The 23563-nt window shown below is 58.4% G+C and overlaps 1 protein-coding gene and 1 long non-coding RNA gene across 3 annotated transcripts; both read right to left on the bottom strand.

Annotated features, from left to right (window-relative positions):
- Positions 1 to 203: 203 nt before the first annotated feature.
- CLASRP (CLK4 associating serine/arginine rich protein) lies at positions 204 to 23504 on the bottom strand. 2 transcript variants are annotated; one of them, XM_037058266.1, is made up of 21 exons: positions 23429 to 23504; positions 22278 to 22406; positions 15394 to 15491; positions 14745 to 14846; positions 14435 to 14514; positions 11801 to 11885; positions 10481 to 10629; positions 9537 to 9633; positions 8497 to 8575; positions 8341 to 8414; positions 7010 to 7051; positions 5986 to 6201; positions 5594 to 5875; positions 3636 to 3899; positions 3286 to 3325; positions 2892 to 2952; positions 2649 to 2707; positions 2520 to 2566; positions 933 to 1015; positions 600 to 624; positions 204 to 349 (listed from the first exon to the last, which is right to left on the bottom strand). In XM_037058266.1, the coding sequence occupies exons 2-21, from the start codon at positions 22374 to 22376 to the stop codon at positions 307 to 309; spliced, it is 2025 nt and encodes a 674-aa protein (XP_036914161.1). In that variant the 5' UTR covers positions 22377 to 22406; positions 23429 to 23504; the 3' UTR covers positions 204 to 306. The 2 variants fall into 2 exon arrangements, with proteins under 2 accessions (XP_036914161.1, XP_036914170.1); XM_037058275.1 differs by lacking the exons at positions 204 to 349; positions 600 to 624; positions 933 to 1015 and having other exon boundaries at positions 3282 to 3325.
- Positions 4508 to 5586, bottom strand: LOC118995351 (uncharacterized). The gene is made up of 2 exons (XR_005068253.1): positions 4803 to 5586; positions 4508 to 4574 (listed from the first exon to the last, which is right to left on the bottom strand). It is a non-coding gene; the product is annotated as an uncharacterized LOC118995351 (long non-coding RNA).
- Positions 23505 to 23563: the final 59 nt, after the last annotated feature.

Below are 23563 nucleotides of genomic sequence, written 5' to 3'. Positions count from 1 at the left end.
GACCTGTCACCAGAGGCCTTGGGCAAAGTCCTGGCCCATCCTCCATGGGCAGGTGCTGAGCCCTGTCCCTACTGGATGGAGACCCAGGCCACACTGGTGCCTGCCCCCTGCCCCCAGCCAATCCCTTCCTGGCTGGCGGACAGCTAGATTTAAGAGCCCTGCACCCAGCACACACACACACACAACACTGAGGCCAAGTGGGGGGGAATTAAATAACATTTACTTCATCAGAGAGTAAAACCAGCAGCATCACAGCTTAAGCCCTCACCCCACCCCAGCCCTTCTCCCTGCTCCCCGTGCTTCTGCCTAATGTCGATAATGGGGGCTTCGAGATCTGGACCTTGAACGCCTGGAAAGAAAAAGGGAGGGACCCCGTGAGGGCTGGGCGGCACAGGGGGAGCCCTGTGCACGTGCATGTACACACATGCACCAGCATGCTTGGGCACTGCCGGGGCTGCCGTGGTCAGGAGGCAGCTGTGGAGGGAGGGCAGTTTCCGAGGGAGGAGGCAGCCCCTACTCCTGGAGCTGCAGGGTGGGAATGGGTGGACCCAGCCCCCACAGGACAGCTGATGTCCTAGGGCGATGGCCAGCTCACTCACCTTCGGGAAGAGCTGTAGTCTCGACCTGGAAAGGGAGGAGGTGGTGAGGGCCAAGCAAATGCCTGGGGCCAGTGGCGGGCTCCAAGGCTGGACTTCCGGTGTCACCTGTAGCTGAGGCTACCCCGTGTGTGCACTGCCGGCCCGCACCAGTGGGCAGCGATCTCCCTTGTGACCGAACCAGCACGTGTGGTGTGTGTGCACGTGCACACGTGTGTTCCTCCTGAGAGGTTTACTATAATGCAGGCTAACATGGGAATGCATCTTTACACCGTTTTCACATCGCTCCTCTTTCTAAGGCCCTGAGCCTCCAGCCCAGGGACTCGGGACACTCACTGTAACGGGGGGAGGGCGAGCGGCTCTGCCGGCTGTACTGGCGTTCCCACTCTTCTCTCTCCTTCTCTCTGCGTTCCCGCTCCCTGCAGGGGAAGAGGAGGCAACCCAGGGAGGGGAAGAGTTCAGGACACTGAGCTCCAGGGCCACGGGGCTACCTGCCCAGGGCAGGTGCTTCTGACGTCCTGGTCCTCATGGAAGAGCGAACCACCCCCACTTGGAAATGAGGACAGTGTGCAGAGTGGAGGCCAGCCAGGCAGAGCTGGGGCCCAATGCCTGTTGGCCCAGCTACGACAGGCTCACTGACCACACAGAAAGGAGGGCTACACAGATCAATTGTTTCCTGCTCCACTCAGCTAGGTATTCAATTGGTTTGCAACAGAATGACCGGGATTTGTAATCCTCAGGGCGATGTTTACTGGGGGCCTTCTCCTGGCTGAGGTGGGACATTTCGCAGCTGAGCAAAATGAGACTTAGGAGAAAAGCCTGTCCGTAGGTGCTCAGTAGTTGAGGCAGGGTCAGAGCCTGGGTCTGGTCCCTGGGCGCTCTGCCCCACCCACGATGGGAACCCACACACAAGGTAAGTGTGTGACATGGTAAGTAATGGCTGGGATAGTAACAATGACTAAGAGCAGTGGCATTGGGCATTAGGCTTTCCTACGTGCCAGACCCTGCGCTGGGAGCCTTAAAACAGGGCCCTGCCAAGGCGGGGGCATTATCACATCTGTCTCACAGAGAAAAAGGTCCCACCTCAGAGGGGTTAAGCTGCTTGTCCAAGGGCCCACAGCAAGCACGGGGTGGAATCAGAAACAGTGAAGAGGCAACATGGTCCTGCCCCTGACTGACTCCCCTCCTTGCCAGTGAGGAGCACCACGGCCTCCTGCGTGGCCCTGGAGGGGCTGAGGCCGTATGGGCATTGGTCGCCAAGCGAGCCTGTGAGGACAGCCCCAGGGCTAGGGCCCACCCCAGGGCCACACGGAGACACAGAGCTGCACGCAACTCTGCAGTGGAGGACCCAGAAACAAGAAGAGAAGCAGAGGGGAGAGGAGGGGCCCTGTCTGGCAGCACCGGGTCAGCCCGGCCGTGGGGCGGGTTAGGGGTGCAGCCTTTCCACAAACAGTACCACCTCAGCGTTCTGGGGGCAGAGCACAGAGCACCAGGCTGGTAGCCAGACCAGGCGACCCAGGGGGACACCAATAATAAGCAAATAAAGCAGACTGCACACCGGGTGGTGGGTTTGTGCTATGAAGCAAACAGCAGGGCGGGAGGGGGGAGCATTCTGGGCAGGGGTCAAGACAGGATGGTCAGAGAGGAGACCCCGCCCCCTGAAGGGGTGAGGAGGGAACCAGGTGGGGATCTGGGAAAGAGCCTGCTGGGCCAAGAGAACAGCAAAGGGATGTGAGTTGGCAGCGGGGCAGAGCGGGGTCAGCAGGGTCACAGTGGCAGGGATGCAGACAGGAAACAGCCAGGCAGGGGCTCCAGCAGGGCCGCAGCTCAGAGCTGGGGCGGGGCGGGGAGCGAAGGGGGTCCAGGGCTTCCCAGAGGCCCTTGGTGGCTGTGGCGCTGGCACAGGGAGCAGGATGGTCTTACTTCATTCGGATCTTCCGGGCCATGGCACGAAGCTCATCTTCCCGCTCCTGAGACAGAGGTGGCAGTGAGGTGGCAGTGAAGGCTGGCCCAGCGGCACTCACTCACATGCCACCCCACCCCGGGCCTCACCTGCCGTTCATGCTCCTGCTGTATCATCTTCTCCTGGGCGGCCTTCTTATCCGCCTTGACTGTGGGAGCAAGGGACACAAGCTGCAGGGTGCCCTCCGGAGCCCCCCGAGGGCAGAGGGCCAACCAGCCCTCGGTGGGCAGCAGCGGGGCAGCACGCACACCCACTCCTCCTAGAGGGCCTCCCCGAAGCCAGGCTGGGAGAAGGGGGAGCAAGGGAGACCGGGGAGGGAAGGGGGTACATACACTGCCTGTTCAGTGCCTTCTGCATCCTCAGCTTCAGCTTCTCCTGCGGTGTCAGCTTGGGCTGGGGAAGGGGGAGAAGAGGCAGAAGAGGGGGTGAGTGTCCTGGAGTTCCCACAACCCACCTTATCCAAGATCCTGTGGGGGAATGTGGGGGGGCAGGCTGTGAACACCTGCCACGAAGGTCTGGAGGCCCAGGGACAGGCGGAGCCCCAGCGAATAGTGAGAAGGCAAAGGGGACATGACTCTCATGGGGACAGAGCCCTTCCAGCCCCCCTCAGTCCCCAGGGTGGGATCTCTTGGCTCCCCCGGGCCCCCCGTGCAGGCCCACCGGGCCCAGCACTCGGGCACTGCTGCTGGCGGGAGTTAGACGAGCGAGTTCCAAATTCTTACTGACTTTGGCAGCTCCTGTCTCTTTACCAGCGGCAGGTTCGGTCCTGGGAGGAGGAAAGAACACCTGCTGTCCCTGACCCCACACAGCCCAATGCTGCCCTCAGACCAAGAGTCAAGGCCATGGGTCTCAGACAGCCCCAGGGAGATGCTCTGTCCCCATCAGATACATCGAGACAGGGCCATGACCCACCCTGGCTCCTCAGACCTGCCCTTCCGGGTCAGGCCGTGCTCTCCTCGGACCTCCTCCCCTCCGACCTCCTCGGGCAGGCGCAAGTTCCCATCAAAAGAAACCAGTCAAGGTGATCCCCCAACGCAAGCTGACAACCCTCTTCCCCCAGCCCTGCACCTGCTCACTTTTTCAGCTTCTCGCCCACAGCGGGGGACGACGCTGGCCTGGTCAGCTTCTCTCTCGGCGGTGATGGCGAGTGACTCTGGCTGTGGCTGCGGCTGTGGCTGTGACTGCGGCTCCTGCTCTGGCTGGGGCTGGGGCTGCGGCTCCGAGTCAGGCTGCGGCTGCCAGAAGGGCTGAGGGACCAGCTGCTACGGCTGCGGCTGCGACTGTGGTGCCCGGGGCCCCGGCCGCCCCTCCTGTACCAGTCCCCCGAGCGGGAGCGGCTCCTGGGGGCACGGCAGGAGGGGGGCATGAGGCTTCGGGGACCCCATTGGCGCACACCCCCACCCAGCTCCGAATCTACAGTCCTCCTGCAAGGCCTGTGGCTGTTCTGGGCGGGGGAACCCCACCTCCTCTCCGGCTTCTTTCCCCAAGAAACCCCGATGCCCCTGGCCTTGCTCAGTCTACACAGATCCCACCCTCTAGGCACAGTCAGCTTAGAACTCACCAGACTGCGGTCACCCACCTCCCTGGAAGGGCGGGACCTGGCTGGTCAGCTCCCCCTTCACACACTGGGCCTGGTTCTGAGCACTCAGGAGCTACACCCTCACCTCACCCAGACCCAGGGTCTTACACCGGAGTGGACTGCCGCCCCCACTCCCACCAGGCTGCAGCACACAGCCACCAGACCCAGCCTGGGGACAAGCAGCCCTGCCCTCTCTCTGCCTGGGGCCCTGGCACTGCTCAGGTAGGGCTCACCAGCGGGCTGGCATTCGACAGGAGACCGGCCCCCACCCCCACCCAGCCTTTCTCCTGTTGTCGCCGTGTCAGCCTACATACAGAGAACGATCCAGAAGCCAAATCCAGGCCCCAAGTGGGGCTGTCCTGGGTTTTCACAAAATTCAAATTTGTTGGCAATATTGGAAAAACAAAAGCTGCCATTAAAAAAAACCAGACTCGCCCTGGCTGGTGTAGCTCAGTGGATTGAGCACAGGCCTGTGAACCAGAGGATCGCAGTTCGATTCCCAGTCAGGGCACATGCCTGGGTTGCAGGCCAGTTCCCTGCAGGCCAACTTCCAGCAGGGGATGCATGAAAGGCAACCATACATTGATGTTTCTCTCCCTCTCTCCTTCCCCTCTAAAGATAAATAAATAAAAATAAAATCTTTAAAAAAAAACAAAAAAAAAACAGACTCTCAGCTTGTCCTGAGAAAACAAAAGTGGGCAGCACCAGGCCTGTCACTGACTCAATGACCCCAGCGGATGGGACACTTGCTCCCCAGTTCACTGGGGCCCACCTGGCCCCTCTAGTTCACCTGCCAGACCCCGTAGTGAGTTGCTGTTGAGGTGCAAGTGACGTACCACACAGGTGACAGCAGCAGCCCTTCCTACGGGCCAGGCTATTGTATAAGCACCAAGCAGTTGCGTGGATTTGTCACACCTCACGGTGACTCACAGGGGACACTCTCTAATTCAGAGACACGAGGCCTGGAAGTTCGGCAGCAGGAACGGAATTCACACCCAGGCAACGGCCCGGAGGCCTGTGTTCTCACCCACCAACCGGAACTGCCTTTCAACAAGCAGCCTCCAGCCCACCCGGTAAGAGAATGGGAAGGATGTTCCAGGCCCTCAATGCTTTGTTCCTACACTGTCTGCAGCGCTCACCTCAAACCCTGCGCCCCCTGCAAAGGGCTGCCCTGATTTGGGTGTTCCCCGACCCCGGAGTACCCCAGCTACAAAGGCCAGGTCCCGCTGGAACCTACAGGAGGGTCCGTGCACCACTCCGCCTCTCAGCCTGGGAACTCCCCGTGAGAAGAGCAGGTCAGCCTCCTGTCCCCCTACATCCCTGAGCATTTTGGCAGTGCTCCACCTGTGTCACCACACTTGGAGGTCCCTCACAGAGTGGCCTACTTCCCTGCAAACCTAGCATTTCCTGTCTCACCGACCTCAGGGCCCCCTACGCTTACCAGGCTGCACGTACCTGCTTCTGCGCCGGGGCCCGTACCCAGCACGGCGGGCTGGTGAGCGGGAGTAGCGGTGTCCATCTCTGGAGCCCCCACCTGAGTGCCGCCGACCACGGCTGCGGGACCTTGAATAGCGACGGGACCGGGACCGAGATCGAGACCAGGACCGGGAGCGGGAGCGTGCGTGGCGCCCTGAGCGATAGTAGCCCCCCCCACGGCGGGAGCGGGAGCTGGAACGGGAGCTGGAGCGGGAGCTGGAGGTCCTTGAGGCAGAGGAGGAGGAGGAGGAGGAGCGACGGCTGCAGGTGGGGCAGAGGGCAGGTCAGTCCCGGCTTTGGCCCCAGCGCCCCCTGCCCTTGGTCCCCCCATGGTGGCCAGGCGTAGGGCGAGCAGCGTGAGCGTTACCGACCGGGCGTTGGCATTACGTCCCGGTGCGGGGCCGCCAGTCTGGGGGGGTGCAGGAGGCTTCCCTGTGGTGGTCCCTGATGCGGCGGCGGCTGCCGCCGCTGCAGCTGCCTCCTCATCGCTGCCCCCAAAACTGGTGATGAACGTGATCTTCTCCTCATGGCCCGGAGTTGGGGAGCGAGAGCGGGAGCGAGACTCAGAACTGGATTCTGTGGGCGACCTGCAGAGCAGGGAGGGTGCTCAGTCCCCAGGCTCCTCGGGCCGGCTGCCAGCTAAGGACACACACTGCAGCGTCACAGGAAGAACAGTGTGGCACCCAGCACTCGCCTGGGTCTGAGTCACGACCAGCTGGCCTTTACGACAGAGTTGGGAAAGGGTGTGACAGAGACCTTCACGTGGCTGCGCACAGAGGGGCAGATGCGCACCTTTAAGTTGGAAGCGTTTCCCCGTACATGTGTCAGGGTCGGGGCCTGGTGGGGGGATGAGTTCTGAGACAGTAAACGCGGTGCAGTGCCTCTTCTGTGAGCCGGAGGGACCTACAGCCCGCACAGCCAGTGTGTGTGGGGCCAGACCTCTCACCAGAAGGCGTGCACGCTGCGCCTCAGGCACCCTCCGCGAAGCCCTGGGAACAGGTCCCTCCCACCCTGCTCTCAAGAGGGGAATGGGTCAGACTGACGCCTGTCTGCCCTCAACCCGCCCGCCGCCACAGCCAGACACACACGTGTGCACGGCCAGGTCATCGCCCTTTCTGAGAGTTCAGATTAAAGACACACAACTCCTAAGTTACACCCTTCTGCCATCTTGGGTCATTTTTAACACAAAACTCCATTGCGGTTAAATAAGAAAATTAAAGAAGATAAACATATAAAGAAAAAGATTGGGGAAGCAGGCCAACATTCCAGAAAACAAAGAGACGCAGATGCACATCTGAGATCAGGCGCTAAGACCCCCAGGACACACCACCCAGTCTGTGAGCTCAGGGTACCCGACAGGGTGGGCCTCGCCCCTCAGCACCCCTGGGAACTCACCGTTTATAGGGGTCATAGGTGGGGCTGTCTCGGCGAGCATAACTATGGAGAGAAGAACGGGCTGAGGTGAGAGATGACTTGGGATTTGGGCCAGCATGGAATTGGGACCAGCTTCTAAACCTGGACTTCCAAGACTGGACACTGGGCATAGTGAGGAGGGGGCTGCTGACCAAGTTATGGACCCTGCCCTGACCCCTCTGCCTATCCCACCCTCGATCTGTCCAAAGCCTGAACCCTGACCCCACCCCACCCCCACAAGTGTTGCAGACCCATCCTGACCCCAAGCAGCAAGGACCCCGGTGTCAGCCCTGCTCAGTCTCCAGACCCCAGACTGGAGCTATCCCTCCTCCCACTCCACGCCCTGGGCTCTGCTCAGTGGGTCCTGGCTCACTATCGGTGATGATGATGCAATTAAAGGAACTAACATTTCTTAGATGCCACTTGCCCAGGGTCACAAGTATCCTAAATGAAAGAGCTGGGGCTCCAATGCGGCCTGCCTCCGTGGCAGTAACAATGACGCTAAGCACCAGACTCTTCAATGAACACACTCCAGACCCGACACCAAACCCTGAACCCACAAGAGGCTGTTAACGCCTCACAGCAACCCTCAGTCACACTCCTTGAATACAGAAGACACAGCAAAAAGACGAACGACAGACGTGGCTGGTGTAGCTCAGTGAATTGAGCACGGGCCGGCGAACCAAAGGGTTGCTGGTTTGATTCCCAGTCAGGGCACATGCCTGGGTTATAGACCAGGTCCCAGTCGGGGGCGCTCGAGAGCAATCACATATTGATGTTTCTCTCCCTCCTTTCCCCCTCTCTTTTCCTCTCTAAATAAGTAAGTAAGTAAATAAGTAAATAAATAAAACCTTGGGCGGGGGGAAGAGGGACAAGCTTGCCCAGGGCCACTGGGCCTAAGAGGCTGAGGCAGGAGGGCTCTCCACATGCCAGCCTGCAGCACGCAGATCTGCACAAGACCTCAATGTGGGCACTGGCACAGCCCCTCTTGGGAGATGACATTGTCCCTTTTCCAAAGGAAGAAGCTGGAGAAAGGAAGTCACCTGCCTAAACTCTGCCATGGAGCACGCAACCAAGCAGCCCCAGCCCCTCACCACTTCCCACCGCCCTTGCCGCCTCCCACTGGCTGCCTCGGCCCTGAATCCCGCAGAGTGAGGAGAAGGGCTGGCAGGGCAGGCGTCACACCTCCCTCAAGGCCACTCCCACCTCAACACCTTCCCCATTCACTGCCCCACTTGCAGGCCTGTCCCCAAAGAGCCTCCTAAGCCCCAAGCTCCCCCAACAGCCTGGGCACAGGGGAGAACCCCACCTACCTGGGTGGGCTGATCTTTCGGCCCCTCAGGCGCTTTTCCCGGAACTCTCTCCGCTGGCGCCGGGATCGACGGCCCTGGAGTAAAGTGGGTACCAGACTGGTGAGGGGTATGCCCTCCCTTAGACACACTCCTGCCCCCAGCCCAGCCCAGCCCTACCGAGTACATGGCCTTCTCCTCCTCCAGGGCCTTGGCGTGTTTGATGGCCTCCGCCTCCTCCTTGTCCTTGCGGAGCATCCTGCAGACAGGGAGGGGGGCATGAGGAAGGAGGGGCACGCCACAGGCAGGGTCACTGCCAGAGGAGGAACCCCAAGCCATCCTGGGGCCTCTCGCTCATTCGGCACTACCACTGAACACTTACTGCATGCCAGCTATTATTTTAGGTACTGGGGATTCGGCTTTGAAAAAAAAGAAAGAAAAATCCTCATCCCCATGGGCTTACATTCTGGGGAAAAGACAGCCAATGACCACACTAATGAATCATGGGATAGGCTGGATGGCGAAAACCTCAATGAGAAAATCAGTCATGAAAGGGAGAATGGAAGTGCCAGGAACAGGTAGGACTGCAGCAGCTTCCCTGACAGGAGGTCAGGGAGGCCACAGAGAAAGTGACAGCTGAGGGGAAACAAGAGTGAGCGGCTGCACAGGTGCTGGCGGAGCCAAGAGCACAGAGTGACCCGAGGGGTGGGCCACATGGGGCCTCGGGCACCTGAGGAGTAAGGAGGCCATGGCCGGGCCAGGGTGGAGTGTGCAGGCGGAGTGGGCAGAGGGCCAGTCAGGGGAGACCTGCTGACTGTGGCTCCTGAGTGAGCTGGGAGCCATGCGGATTCTGACCCCCTGCCCTGGTTAGCTGAGATGATTCTATGAGATCTGCATGGAGCGTAGCATAGGGCAGAGGCTCCCCACCTGCCCAGCACGGAGGGGTGACCAGTGAACAAAGCCGCTCCACTAGAGGGTGCTGTCCACCAGGCCCAGAACCTGGAGCCTCACTGGGTTGGATCACCACAGGCCACAGGCAGCTGGGTTCGGCCTTAACTTCTGCTGGGGGGGAGCCTGCAAGCTCAGAAACCTGTGTGTGCAAAGCTGGTGATGCAGGGCCAGGCACACAAGGTGCTTAGGATGGGGTCACTAGAGGTACCAGGGGCAATAACTGAAATGCCACGTCCAGAGTGGGAAAGGGCGCCCCCAGCAGGCCTCACCTGACGAAGTCGCCATCAGCCATGCCGTAGGTCGTGGCCTGTTTGTTTAGATCTGCCACCTGCTCCTGGTTCAGCTCATCCACATCCACCTCCACGTCTGCATCAACAGAAAGGCTGTCAGGGACCAAAGCCAAGCCAGGGGACAGGGGAGAGAGGGCAGTCCCCCAGGAGGTGGGGGCAGGGGCGCCCACTGAACTGGAGGCCTCTGCAGGGAGGGAGGGAGTCAGCTCAGCTCAGAGTCTGCAGGCCAGCACAGGGCTTGGCCAGAGGTAGGCACAATAAACAGTGTGGGGGGAGGGGAAGCAATGTGATGGGCGAGGGCCCAAACGAATGAGCAGTGGCACGGACGAGCGAGATGAGCAGGACGTATGGAGAGAGTGAGGGAATAGGGAGAAGTGACGGGACAGACAGAGGGTGGCTGGAGACAGGGGCTTGGGTCACAAGTGCTTAGGAGTTGGATGCGTGATACGGAAATGGGATGGACACTTCCCATGTGTATGAGTGAGTCACCGGGCGGCGGAGTGGAAGCTGGGATGAGAGGCGGAGGGACAAGGCGGGCGGTTGGACCCGTGGGTGTGGAGGCAGGGGAACGGCAGGGTGGGGGACGAGGGGCGCCTCTGTAACTGGGTGACACTTGTTTTCCAGGAGAGAGAAAGAGGGGGAGAGAGAGACAGAGGCTGACCCACACAGAAGAGCACGGAGCCAGAACCATGGCTGGGACAGGGTCATAAAGGAGTGTCTTAGAGATGAGAATGGAGGCACAGAGAGGGAAGCTGGGCACAGGCACACATGAGGGAGGCGGCGGCGGGGGCTGGAGCACCTGCAGCAGGGGTGGGAAAGGCGGGGCTCATGAGCACAGGGCGCCCCACGGAGGGTGGAGACACGAGACACGAGAACGATGCCCAGGGACTGCAGGGAGGGGGAGGGCAGAGAGGGGACCCCACCGATGTCGGGGATGACCTCATCTTCGTCCGAGTTGCTCTCCTCCTCAGCTGGTGACTCCTCCTCCTCTGGCTTCTCTGCCACCTTGTCTACCTCAGCCACTGTGCTGTCTTCGTAGGTGTAGCCAATGGAAGCCTTCTTCTCCGCCAGCCTGGGACAGGGGAGCCCCTGAGCCAGGAAGCACCCAGGGAGGGGACGCGGCACACGGAGCTCCCCGCACGCCAGCCTCTGGAGTCCCACAGCAGCAGGGCGCCCTCGCCTCCCTCAGCCTGCAACCCTCTGTGCCCGCCTCCCATTCGCTTTGTCCAGGGCCCTCCCCAGGTAAGGTCAAGCCCCTGCTGGCCCACACTGGGTCACTACTGTCAGTGACAGGTCAGTCTCCCCTGCACCAGACTTAGAGTTCTGCAAGAGCAGGGCCCAGAGTTATCACAGGCGACAGTGTGGCCCATCTCTGTCCAGAACGGAGCAGGGGCCCAGCACATGTCTGCTGCTGAATTTAGTCAACATCCCCTGACGCCGCCCCAGGGCCGGCCCTGTCTCGAAAGCGGGGTCATAGACAGAGTCACAGTCACATCCGTGGAAACGCCTCAGGCAGAAGGAAGCAGCAGATGTTAGGCTCACACAGGGGGAAGCCAGAGTGGCAGGAGGGAAGGAGCAAGGGCTCCGGGACCACACTGCGTGGAGCAGGGAAGGCCACCCCCGGAGGAGAGCCAGGGTGTGCGAAGGCCGAGGGAGAGCAGGCGTGGCCAACGGGTGGGGAGAGAAGTGAGGCTGCCTGACAGCTGCTCTTCCAGGAGGGCAGCCAGGGCCCTTCCTGCTCCGGGGTGAGAGTCCACACTCCCAGCCATTCCTCGAGGGACACAGCCTCGAGAAGTCCCTCTCATGAGTGACAACCAGCAGGCGATGGCACGCTAACTGCACGGTGGGCACAGGGCGAGTGCTTCCCAAGCGTCATCTCTGCAGCGTCAGCACTCCCAGCAGAGGGGACTGCCGGCCCGTCTTGGAGGGGAGAGCCCCAGGCCCGGAGAGGGGCACCCACAGAGGCAGGACTGGACCCCGGCCCGTCTCTCCGAGGGGCCCACTCTCCGAACTGCACCCCCCACCACTCTACAAGCTGACGACGCACCGCAGCGGTCTGGCAGCGAACCTCTCCCCTCCAGCTGCTGCTCCCTCCTCTAAACATTCACCGCGTGCCTACTGTGTGCCCAACACTGGCCTGGATCGGGGAGACCAAGGCATACAGGATAAAGAGGCCCTGCACTAAAGAGGCCCTCACAGGCCCCCACCTTCCCCAGCCCCTCGGCACCCAGACCCCTGCTCACTTCTTCTTCTCGTCCTCACTGGGTCTCTGGAGGCCTCCGTACAACTCGTCCATGTAGATCTGGTACAGGCACTGGTCCTCTGAGACTGCGGCAAGGCAAGAGGCATGCGGGTCACGGGGGGCTAGAGACACTGGGACTCCGGGGGGTAGGACACAAGAATGCAGGGGGGGAGGCAGGCAGGCACAACCCGAGCCTGGCTGGAGGCAGAACCACCAGTTTCCAGGTCATCACAAACTGTGTGGTGGGGACACAGCAACTGCGGGAGGGCCCTGGCTATGCCACTGACTGACTCACCACGTCACTCTATCACAGGACTTCACTGCTGTGTGCCTCAGTTTCCTTTTCTGCACTGGCAAAGTGAGCATTTGGTACTTGGGCACTGCTTCTCGATTACTGTTAAAGATGCCTATGGCGGGACCCTTTGGAACTATAAACCTGTCCTAAGTGCTGGATGTCACCTGGAACCCACGGGCCACTTCCGTGTGCCTCTCTGTGGTTCAGTTTAAATTAAGTGTTGTCTGGAACCATCTGGGCTCTCGTTCACCCACAACCTCCACCTCAGGGAGCTCAGCAATGCACTGGAGGTACAGTGACCTTATTACCCCGGCTCACTACAGGGCCCCGGGGAAGTCCCCTTCCCTGTGTGGGCCTCAGCTTTTCTATCTGTAAAGCAAGGGGCACAGCCAGGTGAGCACAGAGGTGACAGCCCAGCCCTCCCGGGCTCCAGCAGCTGCCCAGTTCCTGCCTGCAGTAGACATGCCCTGGGAAAGACCCCACTGACCCGTCATCTCCCTGCTCCCACCACTCAGGCATTCTCAGTTCACCCTGTGTGGGTCCTCCCGCCTCAGGGCTATTCTCCCGCCCAGAGCACTGTGGCCCCCCTCCTCTTACCAGGGAGCTCCCACCACCTCATTGACCCCCACTTAGCCCATTCCGCCCTATCATCCACTTTAGTTTGTAACTAGCACCCACTTTCATGATGATACATGTGCTGCCCCTCCCCCACTAGACCCTGCAAGGGCTCAGACGCTGACGGGACGAATGAACGCAGAGCAAGACGTGAGGAAGGGAAACCCTGGCTCTAGCACCAAGAATCCACGTAGCCCTGAGTGGGGGCAAAACCACAACAGTATCAATAGTGATGAATTTCCTTAATTCTGAGGCCTCACTGACTGCTAGGACTTGGAAGGGCTCTGATTTTAGAGATGTCAAAACGTCTACCTTAAAAGCAAAGACACACGGGAAAAGTGAGCCCACAGGGAGAGCCACCTGTGCCAGGCTCGGGGCTGGGGCTCTAGGCGCCCTCAGCGAACTTGTCACAACGCTGCATGGGCCAGAGCCCACCACCATCGCCACTCTCCGGGAGGAGCATGAGACCCGCCAGGCTAAGGAAGCCAGGTGGCCCGACTTCCCCTGCACTCCGCAGGGCACCCTGGGAAGGGGGGGCTCCAGGTCCTTCTCAGGAGGAGAGCTGGAGTTTAGAGCTGGCCCTCAGGAGGCAGCGGTGGTCACAGGCAGAGTAAGGACTGCAGCTCCGTGGACATGGCGTCCCCCCAAACCGAGCCACACCATCCTCGTCTGTAAAATGGGGCATCACCCCTACCTTCCGTGGGGGGGGGGGGTGCGGGGTGCAGATGTAATGAGATAAAAAGACAAAAAAGCTCAGGCCTGCCAGGGTCCAGACCTCCCCGGGCAAGCCCAGGGCAGGGCACTCTCCCTGATCCTACGTTTTCTCACTGGAAGGCAGTGGCGACTGCTTGTAAAACAATACTGGCCCTGGCTGGTGTGGCTCAGTGGACTGAGTGTGAGCCTGGGAACCAGAGGATCGCAGTTTGATTCCCAGTCAGGGCACATGCCTGGGTTGCAGGCCAGTTCCCCGCAGGGGACTCACGAGAGGCAACCATACACTGATGTTTCTCTCCTTCTCTTCCCCTCTAAACATAAATAAATAAAATCTAAAAAAAAATTAAAAAAAACAAAACAATATTGGACATGCGTGAGTGCTTGGCAAACTGTAAAACTCAGTGTAAGTAACCATTTAAATTGTTTATTTTTATTTTTATTTTTTAAAATTTTTTAAAGATTTTTAATTTATTTATCTTTAGAGGGGAAGGGAAGGAGAGAGGGAGAGAAACATCAATGTATGGTTGCCTCTCGTGAGTCCCCTGCTGGGAACTGGCCTGCAACCCAGGCATGTGCCCTGACTGGGAATTGAACTACGATCGTGTGGCTCACAGGCCCGTGCTCAATCCACTGAGCTACACCAGACAGGGCCATTTAAATTGTTTAAAACAAGGAGCAACTTCCTCTTCAGAGCTGACATTCTGAGCCATGCAGGCAGTGGAAACAAATACACAGAGGAAATATGTTATTACAATTTCCCCCAAGTTTTTAGGACAAAAGGCCATCAAGTCGGAGGGCCTGGGGTGTAGAAGTGACCTTGGCAGGACCGTCCAGTTCAGCACACGTCTCCTACGCCCATTCAGGAGCAGAAGGCCCTGAGAGGGGCAGAGTGGGACCAAACCCAGGGCACTTTAGTGGGAAACACTGGAAGGAAACTTGTCTTCCCAAACTTGTCCAGGTCTCCCAGTTTCCAGGGACCCCAACCGCCTCCCCACGCCCCAGCTCACTCACTGCCGGCAAAGTCGTTCTGCACCAGGCCTCGGTAGCGCTCGTAGTTACATTTCCGCTCGTCCGACTCCTGTTCTGGGGAGCTTTGGTGGAGGTCAAGGTCTTGAGATCAGAGGGAGAGGACGGATCCCACCCCAAGCCAGCAGGAAGGGGAGGAGGGGCCCAGCTCAGGCTGGGGGACTGGGCAGGGGGCACTCCCCCAGTGCACACCTCCTTCCTTCCAGGAAGGTGGCAGGCGGGCAAGGGCTTGGGACAGAAGAGGCGCTGCTGGGTCAGACTCCCTGCTTGGCAACCCCTTGGGGAGACAGCTTACATGGTGGTGAGCAGTGGGGGGGTATAGTCAGGGATGTGGTCCAGGTGGGCACGGACATCAAAGCGGTCAATCATGTTGTTGGTGTCCCCCTGCCAAGGCATCCTGAGTGGAAAGCAGGGAACAGGGGGCTTAGGGTCCCCACTGCTCAGGACACAAAGTGCCTATTCCCTGCCACCTCAAGCTTGGGAGCATAACCCTCAGCCCCCTTGCACCCCCATGCCGTAGCCCTCACCCTCACCCCTCTCCTCAGTCCCTCATGCTACAAACCTGATTCAATAGGGGACACGAGTGGGGCCCCACAGACACTAGGGTCTCTTTTCTCAGAACCAAGCAAGAGCTAGAAACTTGAACCAGGTCCTAGGGGCCACTTGCTAAGCCTCAGTCACCCCAAACATCTCTGGCCACCAACTTCCAGCTTCATTTCGGCCTCTGATCCTGGCCCCGGCCCCACCCACTCCCCTCTAAGTCCTCCGACCACCACTGTACCCTAGGGCCTCCATCCTGACCTGTTGACACTCCTTGACCGGTGACCATCACCTTCCCATGCAGGTCAAGCCTCGCCTGCCTGAATCCTCAACGGCCTGTCCATACCCCAGGTCCCTTGTGACTCTCAGTGAGACACTGCCCGGCCCCCCAAACTCAGTCTTACATGTTAACAGGGCTCTCTGCAGCCAGGGCGACTGCAGAATCCAGGTGGATCTTGCAAGACCTGCCGTGCACCTGCAAGAACTGGGCTGGGTCCTTCTTCTGCAGGGACAGACAGGATGCAGGTTACCTCCCAAATGAGCTCTGAGCCTCACCAGCCCCCACGCAAACACATGAAGCAGTGAACTCAGCTCTGATGCCAAGCAGGCCATCCCTGCACAGGGGTGGCGGGGTGACAGCATGATCAGGGGTCACCCAACCTTTGGGGAATAGGGGAAGGGTTTCCTCTTGAGGTGGCGGCAAGGGGCTCTAAGCTCTGGCCCCGTCTTCTGCACAGCCAGCACCAGGACCCCACTCCCTAACACATTACCTCCCAAACCTGCACCCCCCACCCAGGGCATTCAGAGCCAGGCATGTGCACTTCAGCCTGGACCAGCCGCCAGGACGCCAGGACGGATGAGCACACCAAAAATGACCAGTGTCACTGGGCATAGTAACACCAATCAGAACCATGAGATACCACCCTACACTCGGCAGGACAGCTAAAAAGGAAAGAACAGACAGTCACAAGTATTGACAAGAACTGGGGAAATTGGGTTCTTCAAATAGTAAACAAAGAAGGACTGTGCGACCCGGCAATTCCATGCAAGAATGGACACTCGGATGCTTCCATACGAACGTTCACAGCAGTGCCATTCACCACAGCCAGAAGGTGGAAGCAATCCAAACGGCCACAGGCAGACCAAGCGCGGTGCACCCGCACAACGCAACACTGTTCCACGGTAACTGGGGACGAAGCACTGGTCCACACTACCACGTGGGCGAACCTCGAGAACATTACGCTGAGCGGACCTCCTGTTTACCTGAAGTGCCCAGAACAGGCGGGTTCACAGAGACAGAAAGCAGATCGGTGGTTACTCAGGGCTGGGAAGTCTGGGGAGGGAAGGGGGATGACTGACTGCTAATGAGTTCAGGGTTTCTTTTCGAGGTCATGAAATTTTCTAAAATTAGACTGTGGTGATGGCTGCACAACCCTGTGAATACGCCGAAAACCACTGAACTGTACACTTGAAATCAGTGAATTGTATCTTTAAAAAGCTGGGGTTTTTTAAGTCACGAAGATGGGGGAAATATCCCCCTGAATCTACGCCCCTCAGGCCCGAGCCCCCTCTCGCATGAGGGCGACAGTTCCAAGGCCCCACCACGTCAGACGAGGAGGAAGTCTGGCAGCAGCTGCTGTACCACCGAGCACCCGCGAGCTGGGCCTGGCTTCGCTCGACCTCGTGCCACAGCACAGGACCCCACGAGAGCCATGCAGAGGCTGCTGCGCCCGCACTGAATCCTTGCCAAGCTCCGCCAACACTGCCCCGACACCCAGTCCCTGCCCACGGCCCCACTGCAACACCCCCCCTCCCCCACCCGCCGCTCCAACCAGCATCTCCTCTTGCTGGGACCAGGTGGTGGCCTCTTCTAGGACTCCCCATGGCCACCCTCAGCCTCTGCAGTCTGTTCCCCACACCGTGGCCAGGGGATCTGTGAGAACCTACTCGGTCCCTCTGCTCGGACCCTGGCGTGCTCTCCCCCAGCTCTGCTCCAGGCAGCCTGGCCCCCAGGTCCGCTCCATGCTCCACTCAGGCCCTCGAACCTGCAATGGTCTTGTGCAGGGACACTCCTTCATGTCTTTCGAATCTCCTAGAAGCCTTCCCTGCCAACTCTATCAAAATAGCTCACCCACAACCCCTCATTTCCTCTGTCTCCTTGACCCCACTGTTTGTTTCAGAGCGCCCACCACCACGCGATTTTACACCTTAAGCTCACTGATCACCCGTTTCCCCCACGAAAACGCCACCTCCCCTAGGCAGGGATCTCTGTGTTGCTCAGTCACACACCCAGTGGCTAAACAGGCCCGGTCCACAGTAGGGCTCAGAACACCCTGCACTGACGACAGACAAGGACGCCGAGCCCCTCCAGGAAAACCCGTCAGCACCAAGTTGCCGAGATCCCGCACTGCCATGCGGCCTCCATCTCCTACTCCAAACCCCGACGGCAGGTGAACAGGCACAACGCCCCTGCAAGCAGCTGAAGGAGGCCACAGCTGGTGTCAGGACACCATCCGTCCTGCACACTGTGAGTGCCAGGCGCTGAGCCGACACTGTCCTTTCACACCGGAAGAAGCCAAGCGGGGATGCGCCCAGGACCACACACAGGGGCCGGCAGAGGTGGCACCGCTAGAATTGAACTCCTCACCTGCCCCTGACCCGCCTCCTTCCGTTCCTCCTCTCAGGCCACACAGCTCCTCAGCTCCATGACAGCCAAGTCTAAGGCACACGTGTCAGGCTGCTCCAGACCAAAGGCCCAGTGGCCACAGCCACAACTCACAGGACACTGTTTGCAGGACAGACTTTGGCAGGCACAGGGGCGCCCCTGGCCATGCAGGCACCACGGAAAGCGAAAGGCACTGGGCTGGGAGTCCAGAGCCTTGCTCTCTTGGGAGATTCTGGACAACTCAGCAAGCCATCCTGAAAGCGAGGCACTTAATTAAGGGTTTTATGCATTTTCTCACTCAGGTTTCTTGACCATGGGAGAAAAGTGCTACTCTTGTCCCGGACAAGGAAACTGAGGCTCAGAAGGATAAGGCCCACGTGCTTGACATCACATCAGTGATAAGCAGAACTAGTATCTGAACCCAAACAGGCCTGACACAAACTTACTATCTCCAGCACTTTTAAGAGCACAGTACGACAGCATTAACTACACGCACGTTGCTGTGACCCTCTCACCCCAAGGAACTGACACTCTACGCCCCGTGAACAACAGCTCCCGTCCCTTCCCCCAGCCCATGGCCACCACCGCTCTGTTTTCTCTTTCTAGGCGTCTGACTGCCTTTGGTGCCTCCTCTATGTGGGACCTTGCAGTGTTCGTCTTTCGTGACTGGCTGATTTCACTAGGCATAACATCCTCACGGTTCCCCCAAGCTGTAGCTTGTGAGAGGATTTCCTTCCTTTTCAAGGCTGCATAATACTCCATTGTACTTACAGGCATTTTCTTTATCCATTCATCAGTAGAGAGACACTAAGGCTGTTTCCACATCTTGGCCATGGTGAATAACACTGCAATGAACACAGTGTACCAATATCTCTTCAGGATCTAAAATCCATTCGTAACCCTGGACTATTGTGCCTCCAGGACAGTGGTCAGAGGACTTCATTCATGAGAGGATTCACTCCTTCATTCAACTGTTAAGCAGCGCCTACTACGCATAGGCCATGCTGCCCTCACGGCTCACAAGCCCAGTGCAGGGGGACAGACCATCCCACAGGGATGACCTAGATGGGGCAGTGCTGAGATTTCGGGCTCAAGGGGGTGCCTGCCTGACTCAGCCAGGGTAGGTGGGGGCTCAGCCTTGGGGATTTCTGGAGGAGACACCTAGGCTGAGATGTATCTATTCCCCACTTCCTTAAATTCAGTGAATTATTTCTTTATGCAAACCACTCATTAAAGAAGAAAGTTGATTGGACACCAAGGACAAGCCAGAAGCAGAGAAGCCAGCTCTGTCCAGACACACCACTTCGGCCTGCCACAATCTACCTCGGCCTCTCCAGAACTCACGCCACAGCCTCCTCTCTCGGTGCAAGAGTGTAAGATGAGAGACCTGTCTCGGCAGCCCATCCCCCTCCTCAGAGCAGCCATCAACAACTGCCCAGCCACTGCCACTGTCCACAGCTTGGTGCCGCAAGTCTGAATGCCAATCACGTTCACGTTCAAGGACAATGACTGCTTGTACAGGCCTGCACCATGAAGTGCCCCACAGATACTGTTCTTGTTCTTGAGGCCCTTCCCTGCCATCCCCAGTGAGAGGGGCTGGCCATCGCCACTGCCCCAAAGGGAAAATAAAGCTCAGGGAGAATTCCCCAGCTTTAATGAGGAGGAGGGCCTGGAGTCCCAGGCCTTCAGAGGGACCCAACCCCAGCCCCAGCCCCTCACCATCCATCAACCTGGATGCAAATTCCAGCTCAACCGGGCAATAGCAAGTTTCATAACAACGGGCGCCAGCATTTCCTGAGCAAGCTGCCCCGAGCAGGCCCACGCTCAGCGGTCTGCGGGCCCAATCGCCCTGAATACTCCAGCAGCCGTATGAGGGGACGGCTCTTGTCCCCACCATTTGTGGCCGACCATGGACTGGCAACCAACATCCACCCCCTTCTCCAGCAGTAACAGGCCCCCTAATGTGTGGGGTGACACAGGGCCACCCAGCACGAAGTCTCCGCCTCTCCACCTCCCCTGCAGCTGTGTGTGAGTACAGGACTACATTCCCGCCAGTGGGACAGGAGTTGAAGTACACGTGCAACATCTAGAAACTTCCTTAACACTGGCATGAGCACCTCAGCCCCTTGGCCCTCCCTTCCTCTTGCCTGCTGGATGGAATGAAGATGTGATGACTAGAGCCTGAGCAGCCCTCTCAGACCTTGAGACAACACCGGGAAGAGAAGCCACGCACAATTGAAGAACAAAACGGTCCCTGAACAGAACTGGATACCGCGGGCTGCTATGTGACCCAGGCAAAAAACTTCTATTTTGATTAAGCCACTGATGCTTCGGGTCTCCATTGTTCACAGCCCAACTTGATTCCACGCGTTGCATCACTTCACGTGTAGAAGGGGCAGCCAGGCTCAGGAGATGTCACTCGTTCAAGGTCACACAGTACCTCAGTGGAACAGGTGAATTCTGGACCCAGGGCCCTATGACTCCAAACTCTACAGACCTTCCCATCTGGCGTGTTGCCTCACAGCTGTGTCACCCTAACAAGTCACTACCTTTCTGAATGTCTATTTCTGCGGCAGAAATCCCTGGTGAAAAGCTAAGAGCCTGGGTCAGAAAGCTGGCTCTGCCCTCTTGCTGTGTGGCTGCAGGCCATGGCCCTCTGGGCCTCGGTCTGCTCACCTGTCACGTGAAGCTGTAGGAACCACCGCTTCAGCTGGGGTGAGGATCGGATGGAGCAGAAAAGCACGTGAAGGGCTTAGCAGAGCGGTTAACACAGAAACGCTTACGAGCACGAACTGTTATTATCAGCAGCGCCCTTGTCTGGCACACCATGGCCCTTGGTAAGTGGCAGCCACTCATTCCCGCACATTGGTTGTATTTCTGGTCACTGCTGGGACCTCAACTACAACCCACACAGGCCAGGCTCTGCCCTCATGGTTGTGGGCTCTCCCTTCAGCCCCAGTGGTTCGCCTCTGGGTGACGGAAGTGAGGAGCTCTCAGAGATTCCTCTCCTAGGGTGACAGCAGCCACTGTCTCGGAGGTGACTTTGGGGATTCAAAGAAATCATCCATCTAAAGTGCTTCTCATTGCCCAGTGCCCGAGAAGGACCAATGAAACAGTAACTGCTACTGTTATGTTGGTTTAGTTCTTTCAAACCATGTTTGCGGGGCCTGAGCTTGGGATGCACATGTGACCCACACACACCTAGTCCCCGGTCTTACAGAGCTGGATGTACGTGTGCTAAATTTTACAAAGGAAAGGACGGGGAGCAATGGCAGTGCTTTACGGGCACACATGACTGACTGGGGCAGATGAGGGAAGACTGCCCTATGGACCGCGATCTGACAGGTGAGCAGGAGTTAACCAGGCATAGAAAAAGCTTCTGCAAAGGCCCTGTGGCCGGAAAGGGCTATATAATTCTGGGAAGTAAACACATACTCCTCATGAACTTTTATGTCAGAGACTGTCACCTAAGTAGTGAAGAGGCCAGATGGCTTGAGCAAAGGAAGGAGGCAGAGCCGGTGGCATGAGTCTCGAGGAGACCGAAAGCCAGACCATCAAGGCCTTGAAGGCTGTGTTGAGGGGTCTGGGCTTCCTCTTAAAGGAACTAGGGAGCCACAGAGGAGTTCTGAGCAAGGGAGGGATAGGGTCAGCTTTGTGCTCTAGAAACACCTCTCTGGCCCCAGCTGGTGTGGCTCAGTTGGCTGGAGCATTGTCCCGTAACCGAAAGGTTGCAGGTTCAGTCCCCAGTCTGGGCGTGTACAGGAGGCAACCAATCGATGCTTCTCTCTTGCATCAATATTCTTCTCTCTCTCTACCTCTCTAAAAGCAATGAAAAAATGTCCTTGGGTGAGGATAAAAGAAAGACCTGCCTGAACCCTCTGAGGAGGGTGGGTTGGCTGGAACAGAACTAAAGGCCGGGAGACCAGGGAGGAGGCTGCAAGAGGGATATAGTAGCAAATGGGAATGTCTAGATAAGTATCATTTAACAAGAAAACAGACCTGCCATTTCAAGCCGGGGTCTCAACAACAAGCAAGCATAAAATTGGTGATGGCAGGCAATACAGGCACATGCACGCATACACATACACACATACACGCACACACACACCCTTTGGAGCTGCCCAAGGATGAAGCTGAGAGGCTGGCAGAGGACTTTCAGGTCATGGGGTGGAGTTTGGTTTCCTCTCCAAAACCAAGGGAGCATCAAAGCATCAAACAGGAGAGGGAAGTGGTCAGAGCCCACGTAATGAATACTGACAGCACTCCTGCAGGATGCCAAGCCAAACCTGAAGAATGGCTGAGCTCTGGGCCCTGGGAAGACAGCAGTGAGCAAGACAGACGACATTCCGGAGGTGGCCAGCCTCCCAGCTGGACTGCTCCAGTGTCACAAAGACCGTCCTTCTTCCTGCTAACACCGGCTCTGCTCCAAGGCCGCTCCGAACAACACAGCATGCGTTAACGGAATGCCGCAGGGTTTTAGAATGATTACGCTGAAGAAATGACTGATATTCTGAGGAAACTGGGCCCTTGGACTGGCATATATCCAAGCCCAAATTTTACTCGGATGACCAGGGCCCCACTCTCTCGGGGAGCTCCACCCCAGATTAAAGGTCTGTTACTCACAATCTTCTCATAGTACTCCCTCCGCCGCTCCGCCCTCTTCTTGTAGTCGACCATCATGCCGCGTAGCTTCCGCTCGTGCTTCCGAGCCTCGTGCCACATTGTGGAGAGGCCAAGCCTGAGGCCTCAAACCTGGAGCACGAGAAGAGGGGAGTGTCAGATGGGCTGTAAAAACCACATGAGCAGAGTCAAAGTCACCTACAAGTTGGTGACGGAGCTAACCCTAAATGCCAGCTTCAGGGAGAGCAAATGAGGCTGCACAAGCTTGCACCAGATGCTCAGGGTATTATATCCCTGACAATTCTGACCCAGCAGCTAGGGCTGAAAGCTGCCAGTTGACTCTGGAGTGAGCATCCATCTCTGGGAAGAGTGTCCTGGTTCAGCAAGCCGGAGTCCGGAATGAAAGGTTTTAGAATGGAAGGAGCAACTGTCCGAAGGAAGATCTGGAGGAGACAGACCCTAAGCAGCTGGAACTGGAGCTCGAGGGAGGGGGAAGGGCTCCCATTTGGCTCCCACCAGGAGCCATCCGTGGAGAAGGGTATGGATCGTAGGGGCATTAAAATGAAGACAGGTGGAGGAAGAGGAGAAAGACTGGGAAGAGTAGCGGTATGGAGATGGAGGGCAGGTGAAGGGCGTGGATGGAAGACGATGCCGCCCGTGCCAGGAGGAGGAGGAGGAAGCTGGGGGAGTGCTGTCATTCTTTACAGCGGGGCTGAGGTCTAAAGGAGGAATCTGAATGGGGGGTGGGATTTAAACAAGGGAGAGCTGGCGGAGGGAACTGGAACTGGCAGATGGGTGGAAGTGGGTTGAGTTTAGGGTCAAGGCTGGTGGGCGGGAGCGAAGCCCGAGGGTTTGACTAGGGCTCGAGGACAGGATCTGGGCCTAAAGGTTCCGGCTAAGTTTTTTTTTTTTTTTTGGACAAGAAAGCAGGACCTGTGGCCAGCGGCGGGGTCGGCCGCCGCAAGTTCCGGACCCGAGGGAGGCAGAAGCGCGGCCTCAGGCGCCGCAGGCCGGAGGAGGTGTGAGGTGTGAAGCCCTCAGGGCCGGGGCTAGGCAGAGGCTCGCAGAAGCGCGGGGAGGGGCGGAGGCAAGGACGAAGCTGGGCTGACGCCACCCAAAGGCCAGGACGCCCGGGGCCCACTGCCTGCACTCACCGGCTCGTCGCCGTCTGCCACCGCTGCGCTCGCGCGCGGCCCACACCGGAAGCGGAAGTGGAAGGGCGCGCGAAGGGGGAGGGGCGGAGCGTGGCAGAACGCGCTTCCGCTACGGCGAGGGGCGGGACCGGGGGG

The sequence above is a fragment of the Sturnira hondurensis genome, unplaced genomic scaffold, assembly GCF_014824575.4.
Source record: "Sturnira hondurensis isolate 20B ecotype Veracruz unplaced genomic scaffold, ASM1482457v3 Scaffold0001020, whole genome shotgun sequence".
Classification (NCBI taxonomy): Eukaryota; Metazoa; Chordata; class Mammalia; order Chiroptera; family Phyllostomidae; genus Sturnira; species Sturnira hondurensis.
Note: the sequence above shows the minus strand (reverse complement) of the source record. Positions and strands in the feature narration are given on the sequence as shown.